Source organism: Macrotis lagotis, chromosome 5 (genome assembly GCF_037893015.1).
Source record: "Macrotis lagotis isolate mMagLag1 chromosome 5, bilby.v1.9.chrom.fasta, whole genome shotgun sequence".
NCBI classification, from domain to species: Eukaryota; Metazoa; Chordata; class Mammalia; order Peramelemorphia; family Peramelidae; genus Macrotis; species Macrotis lagotis.
Genome location: NC_133662.1, coordinates 214,200,781 through 214,224,834, shown reverse-complemented (window position 1 = coordinate 214,224,834; position 24,054 = coordinate 214,200,781). Strand labels below are relative to the sequence as shown.

At 43.9% G+C, this 24,054-nt stretch overlaps 1 protein-coding gene and 1 long non-coding RNA gene across 2 annotated transcripts; one reads left to right on the top strand and one right to left on the bottom strand.

Annotated features, from left to right (window-relative positions):
* Positions 1-328: 328 nt before the first annotated feature.
* LOC141488374 (uncharacterized) lies at positions 329-13,523 on the bottom strand. The gene is made up of 4 exons (XR_012468662.1): positions 13,094-13,523; positions 12,660-12,928; positions 1,792-1,877; positions 329-940 (listed from the first exon to the last, which is right to left on the bottom strand). It is a non-coding gene; the product is annotated as an uncharacterized LOC141488374 (long non-coding RNA).
* KCNA2 (potassium voltage-gated channel subfamily A member 2) lies at positions 11,492-23,337 on the top strand. Its single transcript, XM_074188386.1, has 3 exons — positions 11,492-11,797; positions 12,457-12,784; positions 13,198-23,337. The coding sequence occupies exon 3, from the start codon at positions 13,334-13,336 to the stop codon at positions 14,831-14,833; it is 1,500 nt and encodes a 499-aa protein (XP_074044487.1). The 5' UTR covers positions 11,492-11,797; positions 12,457-12,784; positions 13,198-13,333; the 3' UTR covers positions 14,834-23,337.
* Positions 23,338-24,054: the final 717 nt, after the last annotated feature.

Here is a 24,054-nt window from a genome sequence, read left to right as displayed (position 1 = left end):
GTGGGGATGGCCCCTCAATACTTTCTGGAGAGCTTTCCCTTTTTTCCATTAAAGTCTTTATTCTATATTATTTTCTAGTCCCCAGGTTCCTTACAGTAAAAATAAATGCTTACTTTGAGTCTCTTGTTGATTAAACAGACCATATTTCCCTTTCCTAATGGTACATAAGGGACCTAGGGACCAGTTTCATCCTCTTCCATTACCTGCAATCCCAAAGGGGACCCCAATGTCAGAATGTTACCAGTCTGAAATAGCATAAGTTCTTTAGAGATGGGCAGATAAAGATTACTTTTTAAATGACATAAAGCATTTTTATTTTGACATCTGAATAAGTGTTGATTCCTCAGGACACAGCCTTTGGCATCTTTTCCAATTTATTCATCAGGTTGTTGCGCTGCGCCTTTCTCAGAAGCATAGATACCATCCAAAGACTTTCTGATATCCTTGTTTTCGACTGTAGTGGCCTGTTGGATCAGGGCAGCTGAGTTTGGTATCATTTCCTTCAAGAATCAACTCATCTTTTTGCTCTTGAGAAACTACGCAAGCAACACCTGGTCTCATGCACACTCTTCGAGTATATTTTTCACCCAAGAAATTTCTGATTTCAACAAACAGGTCATTCTCTTGAATGACAACATTGATGGAGAAGTGAGCATACACAGACCTCATCTTGTAACAAAAACCCAGAGTAACACCTTTGATCATGTTCTGCACATGACTACAGATTGTGCATATGGCTGAAAGTTCTTCTCAATTTCCCCACCACTTGTCCACCTGGAGCCTTTTGTTCTTCTTTCCAAGGAGACTGAGCTCACATTGGTATGGTTGAAATCCCTGAAGACAACTCCTCTGGGCCCCTTCACAATAACTGCCTGACCCTTCAGAGAAATGTCAACATTTTCTGGAATGTCCAGTGTAGTTGCTTAGAATGGTCTTCATCCTGATTGTGAATGGGCCAAAATGCAGGTAAAGATTATTAACAAAAAAAAGATAAAAATTGAAAAATCAAGGAAGGGTTAGCAAGAGGTTGCTATAAGGTGCCAACTCTTCACCTATTTTTTTCTTCTCTAGCTTCACTCTGGGATTACTGCCAAATGAGAACAATAGGGTTATCCATCATCAGAAAAAGACTTTGAAAAAATTTATTTTTATTTTTCCTTAAAACAAATTCTATAGAGTGGTGTCCCAGAATTAAGATATTTCAGAATGGACAAAGTTCCTGGAATTGGCTCCTAAAAGTCTCAGGAATCCTCTCCTGTAATATGAAAGTGATTACTTTCCAAACTCTTCAGTGATTAATCTCCTTTTAAACCTCCAGAATCTACTATAAACTTTGATTATCTTTATTTCTGTAATTCCAACTTGGTCAATGTTAAAATAAGAGGAACAAAAGAGTCTTACAGAATTTTCTGTATATACATATATATATATATATATATATACATATACATATATATATATATTCATATACAAAACCCAATATCCCACAGAAAGTCTTTTGCTTACTGGGACAACTGCTCCAGCTTAAACTCTGACTACAGCCCTCAGAAGTCTTTCTGTTTAGCTCCATTCTAAATCTTTCAAGATAACAGAATCTAACTCGCAACACAAGCATGACAGAGACATTTGAAATTTTACAAAGATGTAAACACAGACAAAATGACAAGGCAAATACAAACAGAGGTATATAAATTTACCAAGGCCTGTAGCTAAAGGTGCAGTTACAATTTTGCAGAGACACAGAGCGACCCCAATTTCATAGAGCCATGCATTTAGAGAGGATATTCTTACCATAGAGATCTGGAAATGAACTGGACCACAGGAGAGGGTTTGGAGTTTTCCTCACAAAGAAAGGCCAGCTCAATCAAAGGGTGAACCTAGAGATTAGAGCAGGAACACAGAGCAGACGTAGAAGGGAATTGGACTCCAAAGAAAACTCTGACAGCACCTAGACCAAACCCACTGGCTTAGGAAAGTCCAGTGACCCAGTTCCATACCCAATCCCACTTTAGATATCAATTAATATCAATTAAACCAGAATCAGCCTCTAACCTGTGAGCAGCTAGAGACAGGAGAGTCAGTAACCAAATAATATTAAATTTATTTCATAGTGAGAAAAATGCTTGCACATGGAAGCCCTACCTTTCCATCCTGAGGAGAGTTTAACATGTTGGGACAGAGACAGGGTTTATATGCATGAAAGGAATTGGACAACCACACAAGCAGTTCTCGTGGTTGGCATTTTGAGGGCTTGAGTTCCATGAAAAGAGTCTCTCAAGTCTTCATGGAGTCTTGGGATCATTCAGTGGGATACAGAACTAGAGTAAGTGTGGCTTGCACAAGTTCAGTTCATTTGGCAGTTATAAGAAACGGATTGTGAGCATGTCAAGGGATATGATAGTTGGCTTTAGTCTGCAGCACATTGGCTCTCGGGTCCCTGGGAAATGGGGGTGGGAGTAGGGGCTCCAGCAAAGCTAAAGAGTTATTGATTAATCTGAAAATCATAAATGCCTCAGTGACCACTTGGTGCTAGTCAAAGCAATATATTTTGCCAGAGGGGAAGATCATCCAGAGAGCAAAGGACTGCTGTTGTATAAAGTCAAGGCACAGTCTCTTGGCTGGACCTAAGTTATAGGAAACAGGGTTTCTCCAAATATCTTGACAATGTCTTCTATCTAAAGTGTAGCCCTCAGATACTTACATGTTTATAATCTTAGGCAAGTTACTTAACCCTGTTTGCCTCAGTTTCTTCATCTATAAAATGAATTGGAGGAGGAAATGACAAACCACTTTAGTATCTCTGCCATTAAAACCCCCAAAGGGGTCACAACAGTCATATATGACTGAAAAACAACTGAACAATAATAAAAAAAAACCCACCTAGGATATATGACTCTGTGTGTGTGTGTGTGTGTGTGTGTGTGTGTGTGTGTGTGTGTGTAATGGGGGGTTGGGGGAGAAAGATAGAAACCTTTAGCAGATTTCTCTTCTATTTATGACCTTGAACAGATTCTAATTGACTCAAGGCTAACTGGGTATATATGTCAGAAGGAGGTATTGGGACCCTAGAGATTCTTATTCAAAGTCTTTGTTTCTGGTACAATTTCCAGTCTAGTTTTCTCTCTGTTGCCTTATATTACCCAGGGTTTGTGTGAATCCCCAGTCATAAAGAACTACTCATAAAAGTACATCAGCAGGTTACAAAAAGGCTATGGGTTTTTGAGTCATAGAAAACCTCAAAGACCATACAACAAAACAAAGAAAATACAGAGTTCCTTCACAGATCCATCAGTTATTAAAGTAAACTTAGGACACCATTCAGAGATGAGAAACCCTTAGGGATGTGAGCCTTAGATATGGATGAGGAGGAACATACAAATATTCCAAAATGGATTTTCCACTGCTTTGCTCATTATACCTTCTTTCCAAAGACAATGGAGATTACCCTGACCAGGATGGGTTGGATAGAACTTCATGCAGAAGACATAATAGAGATAAGGAATCCAATCAAAATGCTTCAATCTACTACCTCCTCCAGGGAGGAGGAAAATCAGGGAGCTGTCACCCTATGAAGCTGTCATTCCTGGGAGAAGGGGAGGTAGAAGAGAGCAACTTTAGGGACAGATTTTAGAAAGAGGGCAAAAGAGAAATACCATGTGCATAGAGCATTTTAAATAAAAGGATATCAGAAAAGTGGAAATTTCATTATGTTTACTTGGAATCTAAGTTCTGGACATATCATTTTTTTTTATTTCTATCACTTTAGAGAAAGGAGAGAGGTTGTCGGAAGGGAGAGTTCTGGGCCTATGATGTTCTTTGCTTGGGGATCTCTGAGGCAGGTCTCTAGCACAACTATAACCTAGAGTCAATAAGTCAAACAACATTGATTGAGCACCTGCAGACACTGTACAAAGAAAAGTAAAAGATAATGCCTATTCTCCAAGAGCTCATAGTATAATGGGAGGAACAACATGCAAGTAACTGTACAAACAAATCATAAGCAGGAAAGATTAGAAATTATCTATTGTAACTAACTAGAGCATTTCCTGCAACATTAGAAAATAAGTGATTTGCTCTGGGTCAGAGTCAGGGCTCGAATTCAGTCTTTCTAACAAGAACTGACTTTAGCTATAGAACAACCTCCTTTTTTACCCTAAAGAAACTACAGCATATTATTAAGGTGAATAGAAAAAAATTGAAGAGGAACCAGTGGTAGGGTTTATTTGGGGGCATTCCTGAAGAAAAATGGGGCACCTCAAATTAAGGATTATAACCTGCTTCTTTGCTGTTTGGCAAAGGGGTGTGGAGTGAGAATCTTTTCAGTGTGAATGTGACTTTGAGTCTTTTCAGTTGTGTCAAACTTTTCAGGAGCCCAATGGGGTTTCTTGGCAAAAGATGCTGATTTGTCATTTCCTTTGTGGGAACTGAGGCAGACAGGATTAAGTGACTTGCTTAGGATCACACAACTTGTATTTGAGGCTAGATTTGTATTTAGATACTCCTGATTCAAGGTCAGCACTCTATTCACAGCAGCACCTTGCTGCCCATAGGGTGTGAGGTACATGAGACTTATTCCATCAAGTGTTCAGAGAGAATAATTGCCAAGAAATCAAATGGGGACCACTATGATGGTTCAAAAGTACTCATGTAAAGATAGATTTCTCTGTTGCTTCCAATATGTTATTGTGCTCTAGGTTTTAATTTCTGAAAAGTCTGGACCAGAGCTTCCACCTAGAGGTTGCATGGCTTGTTAATTCAGGTGGTTCAAGTTTTCTGCTACTGTGAGGTAAAGACCATAGAACCCTAGAATCTGAGTTGAAAGTACTAAGAGGATTCAGTGAAGAATGTCCAAAAGCTAAGGAGAGAGTGAGTGGAATGATGAACAAAGGCCATGGGACAAAAGGTCCCTTTGAGACACTCCACATTTTAGCCAAAATATCAGACAAAAAGTCAAACTGGTCTATTTGTTGGCCACTAAATTTGGTCATCTATTTATTTCCTCCTCTTCTGATTTAGCACAGCACATCCCAGTCTCCTGGAATGCATTCATTTCTTCCCTCAATGTATTCACTTCTGCCCTGGACCTCTTAAGAATCCCAAAATGAGGGGCTGCTAGGTGGCATAGTGGATAAAGCACCAGCCTTGGAGTCAGGAGTACCTGGGTTCAAATCTGATCTCAGTCACTTAATAATTGCCTAGCTGTGTGGCCTTGGGCAAGCCACTTAACCCCATTTGCCTTGCAAAAACCTAAAAAAACAAACAAACAAAAAAAGAATCCCAAAATGCCTTCAAGGCTCCACATGCATTACTTCCTACAGGCAGCCTTTTCTGATCTCCCCAGTAGCTAATGCTATTTCCCATTTCAAATTATCATGAATATATCCAACTATGGGATGGGAAATATTTAACCATCAGCTTTGAAAAACAAACAAAACAAAACTATAACAAAAAACCCAGACTATATTTACAAGAATACTCTGCACTATTAATATTTTACCCATCACTTTCTTAAGTCTAGACAATTAATAAAACTATACATCAAGCCCTGATTTGTAGGGTTTACTGAATTCAGCTCTCAAAAGTCTGTTGAGTTGGCTCCTGCACATCTCTGGATACAAAAGACATACCATCTATGTTTAATAGGATATCATTCCTGCCTTCACTGCTGGATTAGGGGTTAAAATGGCAGGTTCAAATCCCCATTCTACTACTTGCATGACTTTGGAGATGTCACTTGTTTCCCTCCAACTCCCATCCCTTTTCTCATCAAATGGATGAGTAAGAGCAAAAATATGAATGGTTCAACACAAATCCATCCCTACTTATGGGAGCTGGGAAGGGCATAAAAGATTCAGGAGATAGTAAGATAACAGTAGGCTAGACCACTGGAGCTATAATCAGGAAGACCTGAGTTAAAATTCAGTTTCAGACACTTACTAACTGTATGATCTTTGGCAAATGACAAATCACATAACCTCTATTTACTTCAGTTTTCTCATCCCTAAAATGGGAATAATAGTAACACCTACTTCCCAGGGTTGTTGTGAGCATAAGATAAAATAATATTTATAGAGCACTTTGCAAATCTTACTTTATAAATGCTAGTTAGTAGTAGTAGTAGTAGTAGTATTCTATTTCCTTCAAATATATGATCATTTAATCCCAATCATCACGTGTCAGGCAGCAAGAGTAATGACCTGCAGAGGTTTAATGAAGTAGCTCCCAGTTTAGAATCACAGAACCTCAGGGCTATCTAGTCTAATCTATAACCAGACAGGATTATGTTCTACAACATACCGGAGATGTGGTCATCCACTTTTCCTTAAAGACTTCTAATGAGACCTCCAGAGGTAGCCATCCCCCTCTACCTTGGACAGCTTCAATTAATTGAAATTGTGTTCTAATATTCAATCAACATTCACTGATCCTGGTTCTGCCCTATGAGACCATGCAGAACAAGTCTAATATTTCTTCCAAAGACTTAAAGGTAGCATCATGTACTCTCTTCTCTCCATTCCTCTTAACTTAATGAAAGAGAAGGAAGGTATTCCATAGACCAACTTAGTTCAGCTTTATTTCATTGATGAAGAAGCCAGGGGACAGAGGGATAAAGAAAATTATTAATTATCCCACATTTAGCTGATCATAGAACAAGGTCATGGATTTGAGTCTCTTGGTTCTCTCTAGAGTTATACCCTTTTCAGTAGTCAGATCATTGGAGGCTGAGTTCGCTTGCTCTTGCACATTTACCAGGACACAACTGGCAACCTATATGATCATTTGAAGAGGGAAATAGCATTAACAACTGAGGAAGTCAGAGGAGGCTTCCTGTAAGAGATAGGACATGAGATAAACCTTTAAGGCTTCTAGAGATTTGAAAAGGTCAAAGGGAGAAGAGAGGGCATTCCAGGCAATTGGGACATATTGTACAAAGGCAGAAAAGTAGATGGATCGCCAAATTCAGTGACCAACAAACAGGCCAATTTGGCTTGAATGTCCAATGCATGAACAGGCTTTTTGTCTGTTTTGGCTAGAACACAGAGTGCTAAGTAGAAAATTAAATTTCCATGATCTCCTTCTTAGCCCTCAAGAGTTCTGCTGAGGCCTGTTCTCTTCCCTGTAAGAGCTTCCTAACAAAGATTCTGTGGCCTTAGCAGACTGTTACAACTACTCAATAAAACTTTCCTTCCCTCCTTCCCTCTTTTTCTCAGGCTTTATTTCCCTGTGTCTTTCCTCTCCCTGTCAATAGTCTCTATTTTGCCATCTTTGCTCTCCTATCCTCTGTGGAAAAGAATCTGATACAGGTAAGTCCTGACTCCTTTTCTGTTTCCTGCCATGCCAAATTAGTCCTTCCTTCTCCAACTCACTCACTATTTGCCTTCCCATCTTCTTCCAGTACCCAAATCACTACTACCTCCTCTATGCAACTTTCTCTGTTCTCCCAACTGAATTAAGTCTCCCCTTTCTCTGAATTCTCCGTCTTGCACTTACAAATTCTATATTGTGGTATGGTCTTTATGCACATATTTTATATTCCCTTTGGTGTTGAGTTGTATCCAACACCTTGTGACCCTATTTTGGGTTTTCTTGGCAAAGACACTGGAATGGTTCTCCTTTTCCTTCTCCAGCTCACTTTACAGATGAGAGAACTGAGACAAACAGGGTTAAGTGACTTGTCCAAGGTCACTCACGATGAGTCTTCCTGACTGCAGGCCCAGCACTCTCTCCACTGCCCCACCTAGCTTCTTTTTTTTATAATTCCTTACTAGACTGTAAACTCTTTGAGGAAAAGGATTTCACCTCATTAATCCAATGTCATAGACTCTTATGATCATATATTTAGAAATGAAAGTGCCCTAAGACATCTTTGAGTCTATCCACCTACCCCACTCCCACTTGTTTGTAGATGAGGAATCTGAGGCCCAGAAGGGTTAATCAATTTGTCCCAAGTCTCACAGGTGGCAGAACCTGCATTTGAGCCCCAAGCTTCTGACTGCAAATCCAGCCCTGTCCTTTCCAGTGCCTGACACAAAGACTTATGAAGAGATGATACTCATCTCATGTTTGTTGACTGAATGAATGAAGACTGAAATACATTATTGGGTAAAAAGGAGAGTCAGGGACTATTCCTGTAACCTGGAAAAATAACAAGATCAAGACCTCCCACAATCTGACTCCACCTGATATGTCCAACTTTATCTCTAGACAGCTAGGCCACATAATGATTACAGATTTCTGGATCTGAGTTAAGGAAGTCCTGGGTTTTAATCCAGTTTCAGAAATTTACAAATCAGATGACCCTAGGCAAGTCACGTAATGTTTGTCTCAATTTCCTAATTTCTAAAATGGGAATAATGATAGTAATTACCTCCTAGGATTGTGGTATCAAATGAGACATTTGTAAAGCACTTTGACAACCTTAAGGTATATGACTAATGGAGAAGGGATGGAGGTACTCAAATTGCTTGCTGATATGGAAGTCTTAGGTCATATTAACAATGAGTGCTGATCCCATTTTTATAAATGAAGAAGCAGTGACCCAGCTTAAACAATTAGAACTCACTGAAGACTTGGAACTAAAAGTCAGTTTACCTGCCTCCAAACCCAAGGCTTCTGTTGCTCAATACTTATCTCTGTATATAGATCTTACCATGGTAAGACTGTTTTAAAGGTAAAGATAATGTAATCACCATCCATAATGTTAATCAAGTTAATATTATGGGAGTTAATAAAGGTACTCTCAGCATGGACTGGGAAAATGATCTGAGAGAGCCCATTAAATCAGGAACTTTTAACTAAGGTTAGCAGTAAACAGCAACATCCTTTGTGATGCATACTCTGCTTGGTGGCATTCTCCCTTCACTATCTTCAATAGAGGACTCCTACTAACCTGGGGACTTCCCAGCAGAGAGTTCAAGTATTTCCCTGAGGCAGTGGATGGGGGGGGGGGTGTTTCAATGCTTCCTGCCTTTCCCTCCCCAAGATAAAGTTAGTGAGCAGCAGTGGCCTAAGTTCTCAGTCCCTGTCTAGTAGGCTGGTATTCCATTTTCTACAAATGATGAAGAGGGTGTCTGTCCTCAAAGGAGAAACCTGATTCTGACCCACAGGAATCAAGAGTAGACAGTATTGGGGCAGCTAGGTGGCATAGTGGATAAAGCACTGGCCCTGGAGTCAGGAGTACCTGGGTTCAAATCCGGTCTCAGACACTTAATAATTACCTAGCTGTGTGGCCTTGGGCAAGCCACTTAACCCCATTTGCCTTGCAAAAGCCTAAAAAAAAAAAAAAAGAGTAGACAGTATTTTAAAGTGAGCACAGTATTTAATCTACATGATCTCATTTACCCCTTGAAGCTAATTGGTGGTATAGTGAAACTGCCTATCCAGAGTTCTATAATGAGAGGGTCCATCTGTGTGACACTTGGAGACAAATGGGAGAAGGAACTATGTGAAGGCACTAAAAGACTTGACTGACAGGCTTAGATATGGACTCTTAAGTAAGCTTCAGATCAGGGAAGAAAGAAAAAAGAAGGGGGGGGAAGACATTTTCACTTCTTTGAGACTCAGTTTCCTTATGTGTAAAACAGGAATAATAAAAATATTAGAACATCAAACCTTCAAGGGGCAACTGAGATCATGTAGATTATTTTACTCACTTTAGAGTGCTAACTTTAGCCCACTATTTGTACTCACCGGTCAGGTTCAGTTTCTTCTTTGAGGACAGATGCCTCAACATCCCTTTGCCTCAATATTTTGCAGTGTGCCTACAGGACCCAACAGGGCCCAGTTAGGTGGTGAAGTGGGGGAAGGAGTCTTGTCTATCCAGAGTGGGACTGCAGTGAGGTACTGCAGCACCTGCTGCATTCAGGTCCTTGCCTTTCCTCTAGTCTAGTGGGTAAAGAAAGGGAAGCTGCAGGGTGGGAGGAGGAGGGAGGGATATGAAGAGGAGGGAATAGGGTCTGCAGATACTGTCTGGCATGGTTATAATAATAGCAACACTTCTTCCTGTGAGGCTGGATTCCTCACATCTGTTGAGGATTGTTGCTATTGATTTCCTCCTCCTTGTCGATTTTATTGTGTTGGCAAAGCCAAGGGGATATGGATCTCCCCTGAAGTTAAAGCCTCTCATTTCTCATCAAATCCCCTGTCCCAAGACCTCTCCAGAAATAAACTGAGCTCAATAAAAGTTTAGGGTCCCCATCCTGAGCTTAGTCAAGAATTATTACTGTTAATTATTCCTTTCCCACTTCTGGGAATTCAGGGATGGTATGGTTGAGATTTGGGGTGGGTGGGAGAGGGGTATAGACCCAGGAACTTCATCTCCCCGAATATTCGTTCCGAGCCATTGTGCTAGGGGAGTTTCAGATTATCCCCCGGGGTCAGCGCTAGCCTTGGCTCAGCCTGGGCTGGGAACCCCCTTCTTCCATGTATTTCGATTCCCCCTTCCCCGGGACCACGGAACAATGGTGGTGCTGGGGCGCAGGAGACTTGCTCTGTATGCGCTGCATGTGGGACTGCAGAGCCCGCAAGAAGTCTTGGGTTTTTCACCCCGGCCCCCCCTCACCCCCAAGCCGCTCGGTTTTGCTATAATCGGCGAAAATGGAGGCTCGGGCTGATGATCCAGAAGGGTAAATGGGGCTAGGGGATCTCTCCCTTCTGCGTGCCTCCTGTCTCCCAGTCCCGGGGAGGGTGGGGGGGCACTAGCTTTTGCAGGGGGTTAAAAGGCCCCGGGGTCCTCTTTGGCCATGCAAGCCTTCTGCAGAAGAATAGGAACGTTGCCCAAGAGCCCAGTTCTGCTGGGCAGCACCTGAATCTGGATGACTGGGGGAGGGGGGACGACGGAGATGGGGGGAGGGTGGCCTCCATCTCTCTCTAAGGCCACAGATGCTGGAGTCGGGACCTGGGTAGCAAGCATCCGAAGCCTGGGGAAGAGGCCTTGCGCCAGTTGCTCCCAGAATGGGAGGCTCGTCTCCGGCGGTGCTCCTCGTTCCAACAGAGTAGTCCTTCAGCTGGGAAGAGCTCAAGGGAGGCCGGGACAGACCACCTGGGCAGAGGTGCACCCTCCTGCCCCTACTGCAGTGGCTTTGGGGGTCCGGGGCCGGAGCTAGGAGGGATGCTAGCCCTTCCCCCGGGCCCCCGGCTAGCTGCACAGCTTTCTCCCGCTTAGAGAGGAAGGAGGCTGAGATCTGCGGCTGCTGGCCCGTTAGCCCTGCATCCCTCCATCTGACCTCCGGCTTCCTCTGGCCTCCAAGGGTCCAAGAGGGAAGCGGCCCCTCGGCGCCGCTTTCCACGTGGGAGGGAACGCGGAGAAGGGGACAAAGGAATCGGCTGCTTCCCTGCGTCCCTGGGAAGGGGGCTTGCTCGGGGCCGGGCAGGAGAGGGTTAACGGGAGGTGCTTTCTGCTGTAAGGCTTGGCAGGAGTGTACTACTGGGTGGTTGGAGAGCGGAGAAGGGAGAGGAGGGGAAGCTGCAGGCTGGCTGGGAGAGAGCCGGGGGGGGGGTCTGGGCCGGAACCCCCAGGAGTGATGACTACAGGACGGGGGAGCCTGCGTTCCCCTGGGGCCTGCGGGATCGGCTTGCAGCAGGGCCAGCCTCGAAGCCTCTTCCCTCTCTCTCTCCCCCCTCTCAGTTCTGCCAACCCGCCTCGAAAGAGAGCTAGGCAGAGCTCTCCAGCGTCCTGCAGGGGAAATGCCAGGGCTTTTCTCTAAGGGGGGGATCAATGGTCGGCCGGAGGTACTTCCTAGTGCCAATGCCACCCCTGTCTGAGGAAGGCCGGCGGCCCTGGGATGCTTGGGGGAGAGTAAGTCTGCGGGTTTGGCGGCTGGCAGGGCTGGGGAGGGGGGAGGGGGCTTTCCCCGGGGAGAGGGGGGGCCTCTTTCCTCTGCAAAGTTGAGCTCTTGGACGCTATTTTTCGGTTTTCCCCAGCACTGGCTCAGGTCAGGGCTTATATTAACCCCCCCCCCCATTCCCACCCCAAGGCAGGGAAGAGGGGGTGACTTAAGTCTAGACACATCCTGGGTTGGCCCGAGGGTCCCAGCGGGCCCTGTATCCCCTTCTTCCAGCCTCTCCTCCACCCAAGAGGAAGATGTTTGGCTCAAATGGGGGCGGGAGGCGGGGGTGGGGTGGAGGTGGGGAGATGCTCTCCAGAGAGCTTGGCCTGGCCACAGCTGCCTGGTTTCTCTCCTTTGCCAGAAGGCATCACCGGGCTGCCAGGTGGAGGGGAGCCAGCTCGAGAGGATGGGGAGCTGCCCCGCAGTGGTCCCAGGGCGCGATGCAAGCGGAGCTCCCCCCGCCCGCAGCCAGAGGGAGGAGGAGGGGTGGGCGGTCGGGTCCTTTAGAGAGCGCGGCCCGAGGGGCCGCCCGGGGCAGGTGGCCCCCTAAGCCACCCGCCCCTGGAAGCCGGGTCTTGGCAGCCGCTGCCTCCGAGCCCCTGTTCCACCTTGCTGCTGTTTTTTGCAGGCAACGTCACACCTCCTGAGGACGACGGGGAGGACACAGGGTTTCGCTGAGGTTGGCATCTTAGCGCCGTCCAGGCGGAGGCTCCAGACAAGAGCTGGGCTGCCCCGGAGCCGAGGACCACACTGGGCAGATTTCCTCTGCAGCCAAACGCCCGGGCTCAGCTCCGGGAGCCCGAGCCTGCCCTCCTGCCCAGAATGACTCACCATTCTTCCGGATTCGGGTGCTACGACAATATGGGGAGCTCAGCTGTCTGTTTGTGTGTCTAGGATTCCCCCAGAGTCTCGGCGGCTCGGTTACCAAGAGACCTCCCTCCTTCCAGCTCCTCCAGGTAACCCCATTTGTTGTTTTGCCATTTGTCGCTCGCCTGCAGCCACCTAGCCAGCACTCGCCCAGCAGTGGGGGAGACTGATGGGCACAGGTATTTCCAAGTGAATAGATCCCCGATTTGGGATGGCGGTGGGAGGGGGCTGTGCTGTAAGAAATAGGAGTGGTGCAGAGTGAGACTTTCCTTCCCTCCCCCTTCCCTCTTCCCAAGGAGCCGCCTGCTTTTAGGTCTAGTGGTATGGCTTTCCTGAGAGATGAACCAAGCTGTTGGGGTAGGGAAGATTGGAGACTGGGGTGGGGGGAGATAATTTACCTTGAGTCTCCTCACTGGCCAAGAAATGGGAGCCAAGCAGCAATGGCTATGGGGTATGCTGGTCTCTCCTTGTATTGTAATGCTCTTCCCCGACTCTCTTTTAGACAAGCCAAGCAGTGCTCTCATGTTCAAACCCAAGCTGATCCGCCTGCTTTTCTGGGGGACATTAACATTGTCCTGAAAGTTCTCCCCCGGGCCAGCTGGAAGGTGTAGAGCCAGGAGCCCTTCCCAGCCCCCATTATGACAGTGGCCACTGGAGACCCAGCAGATGAAGCTGCCGCCCTCCCCGGGCACCCCCAGGACACCTACGACCCTGAGGCCGACCATGAGTGCTGTGAGAGGGTAGTCATCAACATCTCGGGAATGCGATTTGAGACACAACTCAAAACTTTGGCCCAGTTTCCAGAGACCCTCTTAGGGGACCCTAAGAAGCGAATGAGGTACTTCGATCCACTCCGAAATGAATACTTTTTTGACAGGAACCGCCCTAGCTTTGATGCCATCTTATATTACTACCAGTCTGGGGGCCGGTTAAGGCGCCCTGTGAATGTCCCCTTGGATATCTTCTCAGAAGAAATTCGCTTTTATGAACTGGGCGAGGAGGCCATGGAAATGTTCCGAGAGGATGAAGGCTACATCAAGGAGGAAGAGCGTCCTTTACCGGAAAATGAGTTTCAGAGACAGGTGTGGCTTCTGTTTGAATACCCAGAGAGCTCTGGGCCAGCCAGGATTATAGCTATTGTGTCAGTCATGGTGATTTTGATCTCCATCGTGAGTTTCTGTCTTGAAACTTTGCCCATTTTCCGGGATGAGAATGAAGACATGCCTGGGGGTGGCATGTCTTACCATACCTACTCTAACAGCACCATTGGATACCAACAGTCCAATTCCTTCACTGACCCTTTCTTCATCGTGGAGACACTATGCATCATCTGGTTTTCCTTTGAGTTCCTCGTCAGGTTCTTTGCCTGTCCCAGCAAAGCTGGTTTCTTCACCAATATCATGAACATCATTGACATCGTGGCCATCATCCCCTACTTCATCACCCTTGGGACCGAGCTGGCAGAGAAGACAGATGACGCCCAGCAAGGCCAGCAGGCAATGTCATTGGCTATTCTTCGTGTGATCCGATTGGTAAGAGTCTTTAGGATTTTCAAGCTGTCCAGACACTCCAAAGGGCTCCAGATCCTAGGTCAGACCCTCAAGGCCAGTATGAGAGAATTGGGCCTCCTGATATTCTTCCTCTTCATCGGGGTCATTCTCTTCTCTAGTGCTGTCTATTTCGCAGAGGCAGATGAGCGAGATTCCCAGTTCCCTAGTATCCCCGATGCCTTCTGGTGGGCAGTCGTCTCCATGACAACAGTGGGCTACGGAGACATGGTCCCCACCACCATTGGGGGAAAGATCGTGGGTTCCCTTTGTGCTATTGCAGGTGTCTTAACTATTGCCTTACCAGTCCCTGTCATAGTGTCCAATTTCAACTACTTCTACCACCGGGAGACAGAGGGAGAGGAACAGGCTCAGTACTTACAAGTGACCAGCTGTCCAAAGATCCCATCTTCCCCTGACCTAAAGAAAAGTAGGAGTGCCTCCACCATTAGTAAGTCTGATTACATGGAGATTCAGGAAGGGGTAAATAACAGCAATGAGGACTTTAGAGAGGAAAACTTGAAAACAGCCAACTGTACCCTGGCTAACACAAACTATGTGAATATTACCAAAATGTTAACTGATGTCTGATTGAAACCTATTAGCATATTTACAGCTCAAGTGGAACAAATGCAGTTATTGCGTAATAGCCTGCATTGTAGCTGTGTCCTAACCGCGTGTACTTGGTTATGCATGGAAAGCAAGAATTGTGAAGTGATTTTTTTAAAAATTTCTTTAAAAACCTTTTTTTTTTAAAAAAACATTTAGAACACAGACTATCCTGTATGTGGCTTTCATGCAGATTTTCATCACAGATTTAAGGGTTTCCAAAGACTGAAGGTGTAGAAAAGACAGATGCAACTCATGAAGTCAGGATTCAGAAAGGGACATTCGAACCATCTCATGTAAGCAGCATGACCTACTAGTGTCAGTGTGTCATCTCTCCCAATGAACTGTCCTTATTTAGCCCCATCCAAGGGACTTCCCTCCCCATCAGACCTTCCCAGTCAGCCCTTCCTTCTGCCCTTTCCCTCCCCCCCCCCCCCTTCATAGCCAGAACTGATCCTGGCTTCACTTTTTTAAGCTCTGGTAACTATTTCAAATGTCAACCCCATGTTTTGTATGGAAAAGAACACAACAGCCGAGTGTACAGAATCACTTTCTGTGTCACCGGCTTGGTGAATCGCAGTTGCCAAGAGGAGGGCTGCTAAGGCTGGTTTCATAACGGAAAATACTGCATTCGCCTCTTTCTCTGCAGTGTCAGTGCAAGGCCCAGGGGAGGGACAGCTAGTGTGACCCAGGATGGGTTTTGAAGACTCAAATTTCATACTCAAGTCTTAGGGGAGGAACCAAGCAACTAAGGTACCTCTCTGCTGAGAGGGTCACCATTATTTTTAACCATTTTCAGGGTCACCAAAGACAATGACCCATCCCTCCAAGATACCTGAGTTTCCTCAGAGTCTCCTTTGCTTATGTGGTAGCCTCTTGGCAAACTGATACTGCAGTGAAACCCAACAGATGCATGGGGATTGTTGCATGACTCTCAATATCTAATACACACAAGATTAATCTGTCGTTGTTTTTTCAGAGTAGCCTACAAACAAAGTATTCATGCTTATAGTATTGATAGGCTCAGGATGGCACCAAGTAAAACTATGGGTAGCCAAAAGTCCTTTATCGGGATGGGGAAAGATAGGACATGAGACTTCCTGGAAAAGGGGAAGCCCAACATGATGTGTGCACTCCATAGTTCTTCCAGGCAGGGGCACAGACCTCTGCCAAGCTGAGAAGGTGAAATAGCAGATCATGTGGGCTGCACCTTAGTAAAGAATCTTGTTGCAAGCAGGATTTTATAGTTGGCCAGAGCATTATTTGTGAGAGTAGGTGGATCCGTGGATTCAGTGTACATATATCCAATATCACCTTCATGTGTTCCTCAACCTACCTACCTAGCTAGAGATAAAAAAAATAGTTGCATTCAAACATGGTATAAGCTTATGCAATATTTTTGACACAGAGCAATTTATGCATGTGTTCTATGTGCACTAGTGCGTGTATATGTCTTGCTACATATACACGAGAAAACACACAACACACAAATATAAGTATAAATAGTAGTTATATATATGTAAATGTATACTCTCTGGAATTCAGGTTCAGAGGGCAAAACCATTGCTCTGTGAGCTGGGGAAATGACTCATGTATATCTAAGAGGCCTCAAGAGTTCACGTTGGATTGATCCTCATTTTGGATTGGTTTCCCCCACTGGGCCATGGTTTGCTGCCATCACCTGAAATACTCCAGTCTGTGTGGTTTCTTAGACCATTACAAAATGTCTTTCTGCCCTCCATGTGCTGCAGCTCCAGTCCCTGTGACTGAAGCTTGTCTTACTGAGTGCACAAGGGCCCAAGGCCCTCACGGTTCCCTCAAGCTGCCCCTTGGCCTGGTCCCAGGGGCAACCTTTTCATCACTGGTCCTGATTTAATCCATCACCATCTTCCCACCCCACCCTGACTCCTCACTTTTGGGTTCCCTTTTCACCTGGCTCTGTCTATCCAGCCACTTCCATGGCTCTCTCCTTCCCAAGTCTCCTGATATCAAAGCTAATAAGAAACAGAACATTTCTGAGACCCAGAACGCTCTCCTCTCTCTTCTCCCACTATTTAGAAAAGTACAAAGATAAATCTGGATAACTGAAATCTATGTATGGTCCATAAACACTGTTTGAGTCACCAGACTCAGCCTCCATCCCCTTATAATTCCTTACTTCCATCAGACCTGCTCAAAAGGGATTGTGTCACAGTAGGGAGGAAAATGGTATTGGTGGCAGAAAGCCCTGGGCTTCAGTCCTGCCTCAGACATATAGCAGCTACATGATTCTGGCCAAGTCACTTAATTCCCCTGTATCTCAGTTTCCTCATCTGTAAAATGAGAGGATTAGACTTGATGGATCTCCTAAAGTCCATTCAGGGTTTAAATCTATCATCTTAAGTGAGTGGACTGTGTTTCTTCTTTTATTCTTCTTTCCTTTTGCCCCTTCCACCAGCCTCTCCCTGAAGAAACTAATGAGTAATGAGAACATCTAAAACTTGCAAGGAGTGGCTAGGATCAGAGCCCTGTACCATCCTCTGGGGCTGGATTTGTCTCAGTTCCACACAAAAACAAGAATACAACTCTGTGAGCTTCAACTTGACTCCTAGGTATCTGTGTCATGGGCTCATCTCTGTGTCTGCCAATTTGCTTAGTGTCTGTAGTTGTCTGCATTGAGGCAGAAATCTAATGGTTCCAAATGACTTCTACGCACGGATTCCATGGTGTATTCTCATGGACTCACATGTCTTCAGGGGTTTTCCCAGCTCTGTGATATGCATCCAATACATCTGAGGCGATTCTCAATCCCTAAGAATGAGGAAGGGTATTTCTCATCCTGATAATAGTTGAAAGGGAAGCAACCCAGATCTATAGAGTTTAGGTCAAGATTGTAGGTATTTTATTACAACATCCTTCCAGAGAGGAGTTAAGAGTAGAGGATTCCCTTGTGGAATAGAAAAATGCTCTTAAAAAAGAAAGTGAAAAACAACCTTCTAATCAAGAGACACAAATACATATAATATACACATATGCAAAAGACACATAGTACAACATGCAAATATGGGGCACCCATGTGGTCCTACCCACAATTCAAATGCACAAATACATGCACAAATAATACACAACATACACACAGAGACACAACCAACACATACCAGGAGAATAAATATATCTCTGGTCATAAAGTTATAAAGTGATAAGCACAAACAAAAGTAAACTCTAAAATACAATTTATCCCCTTAGCCTGATCTGCCCCCCTTAAACAAACACAAATACACACACACAGACACACACACCAGCTACTTAGGGCTGTATTTATACTCCCTGAATTCTTTTCAGGGGCATCTGCTTTCACAAATGGTGACTTTCTTGATGACACTTCTATTCTCCTCTCTGGATCTTTCTTTTCTCTTCTTTCTACCCCATCCAAACCCAATTTTTCTTGCCTAAGAAGAAACCTCCACATGTAGGTAAGGATTGGACCTTCTCTTCCAGAAGGACTTTGGATTGGAGCAGGAAATCACTGACACTATCCCATCAAATCACTTTTCCCCCCTCCTAGAAATCTGAGCAGGCAGTGATTGATGGGCAAAGGCTCACTGTCCTACTGTGCCATTTCCTTCAGAGAATATTGTCTCCTCAGGCCATGTCTATACCACATTCCATTAATCCAGTGGGGGATAGTAGTTGTTATTTCTGTGCTTTGGGGGGTAGTGGAGTGGAAGCAGCTAGGTGGCATAGTAGATAGGGCCCTGGACTGGGTGACAAGAAAGCTTAAATATTAAACCTGTCTCAGACACTTAGCAGTGTGATGCCTGAATCCATCCCTTGGAGTTTCTTTCAATCTCAGGTTTTTTTTTCAATTAAAAGAAGATCTAATAGCACCTACTTCACAGAGTTATTGCAAAGATCAGATGAGATACTATATCAAGCACTTGCGAAAGACTGTATAAATGTTAGCTTATTTTATTATTTTCCCTGCATTCCTGGAATCTCTAGGTTCAGCCCTACTCTTTTTATGACTGCTGGCTACTGAGAAACAACAGGCTTTTGAGAACAACAGAGGAGGCACACCAAGGATGTCATTGTGAAGTCCTCCCTATCTATAGTTTTCTCTATTGCCTTTGCTAGGGTCATGGAAAACAAGTCTAGATAAATAAGGAGAAGCTATATTTTATCTGGGAGAAAAAATAATTAACTTTCCTTCCTGAAACAACATTTCCTGGATCCCACTTACTGAAATCAACAGCCAGTAGACTGTTAGTCACACTGGGATTGCTAATGAACTTGGTAGTTAATCTACCACAGGTGACTTATAAAAAGTGGGTTCCCCTCAGTGCATCCCTAGAAGCCAACTGGTGAGAATTAAGGAAAGGCAAACTCCTTTTAATGTCAGCCTGAGAGAAACATAGGAAGCTAAATTGATTGCTTTAAAAGGTTGAGGGAAGGAGTGTTGAATTATGTCATTTATGCTAAAGATAGTTACAAGGGCTGTACCTGTGATTTCCTCTTTATGTGATATAAGTGAGGAAATTCCCTCCACCAATGTTAGTCAGCACCTAATTTTCATTTTTCAGTCTTAAAAAAAAGTTTCCTAGAGCATTTAGATTTGACCAGGGTTAAATGACTTAGCTAGGAGTCCCAAACCCAGTATACATCAAAGGCAGGACTTGACCACTATGGCTTCTCAGAATCAAGGTCAGCTCACTATTTACTATTCCGCTTCAGAACCTTAGTTAAATGATTTAAAGATTATCCATCATTATGGATGATCGCTGTGTGTCATTAGTTCCTCTGGATTCCTGTGAATAATTGAGTGACTTCATATTTCTCCCAGTGAAGGTCAGTATTTGAAGCAGTGTCTCTGGTCAGAGGGTTCTGGACAGGATCCAGAGGACTCTAGGCTTTCTCTGCCCAGATAGGTCCCTATGATGACTTTACTTCCATTTGTTTACCACCTACACTTTGTCACCTTTCCAGAGGCATCAAAATCAGCTCAGTCATTGATGGAACTTTTGTCATAAAGTTGGTTCTTAGACTCAAGTTGATAAGATGGGATGTTTGGAAGTCAAGAAATTAATTTCCTCTCTGGTTTCATGTGTTGTCTCTGAAGTCTGAATTTCAGAACCCAGAATGTGAAGGAAATATGATGGAATGTTCAAGAGGGTTATGAGAAAGGTATGCTCTAGGAGAAAATTTGGGTTAAGAAAATGAAAATGGAAATAGACAATTTGGCAGAAACCAAAAGTTAATGGAATTTGAGAGTCCTAGAGTTTATTAGTCTATATAGTGTTTTGCCATCTCTCTTTCTCTTTTTCCCCCTCTCCTCTTCTCTTTCCCCCTCTTCTTTTACTTCCCTCCTTCCTCCTTTTCTTTCTTTCCCCCCTCTTTATCCTCTCTCCCCCATTTCTCCTCTCTCTGCCTTTGTCTCTCTGTCTCTCAGTCTCTCAGTCTCTGTCTCTCTCTTTCTCCTAAGCTATACTCCTGTAGAATCTGGGTACCTCTTGATCCCAAGGTGGCATTTGAGAAAAAAATAAGAGCCCAAACACTTAAGATCCCAAGACAAGACCTGCCTTAATCTCACTGTTCCTCAAGCTCACTAATCTGACAAAAGAAAGATTTCTTCAATAAGCTTTTCCATTGACTGAAATGTGATTCCCTAGCTCTAATGCTTGTGTCATTGCCTAATAAAGTGAAGGAGTTGTGAGACATTTAAACCCTAATCATCTTCTTTGCCTTTGGTACTCCTAGCCATTGAAACCTCTATGATGAACTTCTTCCCTCTGGTCTCTTTCATAAAACATCAGCACCTACCTTCTTGAAAGTGAATGTGGACAGTGCTTTTTTTTTTCTGTCCAAGTTTCCAAAGTCCCTAAAACTTTAGGGAGATTTTTCTTGTTAGTGCTATTCATAGTTATAGAGAGCAGGATGCAATGCGCAATACCTAAATAAATATAAAAACGGTACCCAGCTCCATCATCCAGGAGGCATGTGTTTTGGACTATCTATCCAGGAGTGGAAATGGGTTGAACTGAGCCATTCATTCATTCATTCATTCATTCATTCAACAAACATTCATCCTTCCATCTTTTCTTCTCAGTTATCCCTTATGACCAGCAGAAAACTCTCATAAGGTCATCAGTTTGATTTAAGTACACAGTCTAGGACTGCAGAATGGAGTCCTTCCCTGTTTTGCCCTCACCTCCCACCAGTTCATACCTGTGATCCTAGTCTCCCTGATGTTCTAACCACTTGAGCCAATTAGCAAATAACCATGAGTCAGAAATGTTCTCCAGGTTTGGGAGACAGCCTGGATAGTAGATGGAACATTGGATTTGAAACTAAGAGACCTGGATTCCATTTTAGACTGTCATTAATTGAATAACTGTGTGACCCTAGGCAAGTTACCAAATCTCTCAGGGCCTCAGTTTCCTCATCTGTGACAGATCCTTCCCAATTTTGACATTCTATGGGTTATGGTGGATAGTCTTTATCTTCAGGTCTAACACCATTCTATTCTTAGAATCCAGTCATGACCCTTTCCATTGGCAAAGGTACTGGATCTCTAACACATACTTTACTGTCTAGCCCCTCCCTCAAATGAAAGTAAGCTGGTCGACTCTGCCCTTCCCGAAGTTTACCGAACTCCCTCCCCATGTCCATCTATCACAAACCCCCAAAACCTAATTTCCATTTTTTCATATTTTATCTTTTGAAAAAAAAAGGAGGAAAAGTGCAATAAAATAAATAGTGACTGTTTTCTTTAGCAATAGCTGTTTTAAAACCTTGCTCTCAGGACTGAATGTTGACAACACCTGGATTCTAGAGTAAAGACCAGGGTCTTTGGTGTTCACTCACCATTCAGTAACTTCCTCTCTCCTTGATGCTTGGTTGACCCGAGCTCTATTGCTTTGAAGCCCCTGACCCTACTTCCAAAATGTAAATGTATACACATGGAAAATGCTGATAGAAAGCATGCCAGGTAGGCAATGAGGAGGTGGGGCGGGGGGGAGCCCCATGTGCACAACCTCTTTTTCTCTATCTATCTGCTACTATGAAGTAGTGGGAATGCTGCCCAAGCCCAGAAAGCTGAAACCATCATTCCAAGTAGACTCATACTAGGAGAGCAAAGTTGGTTCTGAGTCTATCTCTAGCAAATCATAATGGAAGCCTAGGAAAAGGAGCTTAATCAAGAGATTAGAATAAAGTTTCCTGGGCCATTATGATGGATTAAGAACCATTAGCTAATCTTTTGACCCTCCCTAAGTGGAAAATGGTTTCTGAGGGCCCTTAGTCTAGCATTTCAACCTTGGGACTCCAGCAGGGGCAGGATAGATGACTTGCCTCCCTCGAAAATGAAGACAATGCTGACTTTTTTGAAGAGCCCTTTAACCAAAATAAGATGTATGGACATTATGGGAAGGGGGGATTGGGATTATAACCTAAGGAAAATAAATGGAAGCACTCACAGTGACCCATTTCTCAAGATGGAAATTCAGATGAACTAAGTTGGGATCGGGGTGGGGTCACTCTCTATGTCATAATAACTCATAGAAATAAATTACAACTGCACAATGAATGCACAAGCAATGAGGGAGGTTTGGGAGAGGCCCCCTGAAAATCTAGATGTACATATACTTACTTGTATTGGACAATCGTGGTTATCGGATAACTGATGATGGCCTGGGGGCCACTACATTCCTGTTTAATAGACCCTTTCTCTCCCTCTTTCTCCACATACACACACATACATACGTATATATGTGCATATATATTTACACACACACACATATATATGTATAAATATATTACAACAAAATCTCGATTAACAGGAATGGGGATGCTCAGGGAAAGTGATGTACCCAGTCAACTGAATAATCTGCCTAACTGAGCATTGACAAGGGAAAATTCTTTTTGTTTCAATGCTTATTGTTGAAAAATTTTCCTAAAAGATATAAACTAGGCTATGCTTCTCTGACTTAGTAAGCAGAATATATGTATAGATGTGATTGAAGTTTTTCCAAGGTCAATGATTTTTAAGCACTGTACAAACTTATAGATAAAGCCTGGGGAAGATGGATGACAATGGGCCCCAGGGTTAACTCCTACAAGTTAATGATTGAAACAAACCCCTATTCTGAGCTATTTTATCTACTTTTGTCTTTCACCTAAAAGTATAGAACAGGGGGAAAAAAAGCAAGTTTTGTTCATTGAGGGTTTTGATTACGTGGAGTCTGGTTATTTGAGGTTTTTCATATATATACACATATGTGTATATAGATGTAGATGTATACCTTGACTTCAGAAATTATATATTCAAAAGCAAACCTCTTCGTTGAATGACTGTGGAATAAATTCAACAAACCATGGAATAAACTGCATATATTTGGTCCTTTGTCCTTCCCTCATTCCTTCCCCAGGATTTCTATCCTCTCTACTTCTTCAGCTCAACTACTTCTCCCCTGAATTCTAATCCTATTTGGAAGACAGCTCTTTTCTAACAATTCCCATTTGGATCTTCCATCGCCCCAATAGTTGCCTAGCTCAGATATAAATGGGGGGTAAGTCCTGAAGCCCAGACTGTCATCCTGTCTTCTCTCTACAGAGGGTCAGAAACATCCTTTTAGGTCTTGTAACCCTGGAGAAGGGAGTATTGCAAATAGTTCCCAGTAGACTAAATAAAGTAGTTGTCTCTAGCCTTTCCCTCTCCAGTTTTGTCTGCTTTTTGGTAAGACTGTACTATGCCCTGAAGGTAAAGATATAACTCCTTTTCAGCTCTGCATCTTGAGAGTCTCAATGGTGCATAGAAGAGGGGTAACCATACTCATTGGTTTTAATCAAATCTCTGGGGTTGAAGTAAGAGGAACTTCCAAGGCTTCAGTAACCCTGGGGGAATAAGCAGCCTAGATCACATTAGAAGCAGCCGGATCAGGCCAGGAACGTTCTGTAAACTTTTAATCACATCTCATCTGTTGCATGCTAGAGCTATGCATTATACAATGTTTTTCATATAAGTGGCCAGTGTCACCTCCCATAGACGGTTGCATCAATCTAAAAAGAGAGTCAATAGCATCTCTGCAAAACCCAGTAGTGTAGACATCTGTCATGCGTGCATTACTGGTGACCCTGAGTGGGTGACCATCAATTAGCTTAATATTGACTTGGTCCCTACTGGGTAATGTTAGCAAATGGATCAGTACCCCTAGGGTGCTGGTCATATT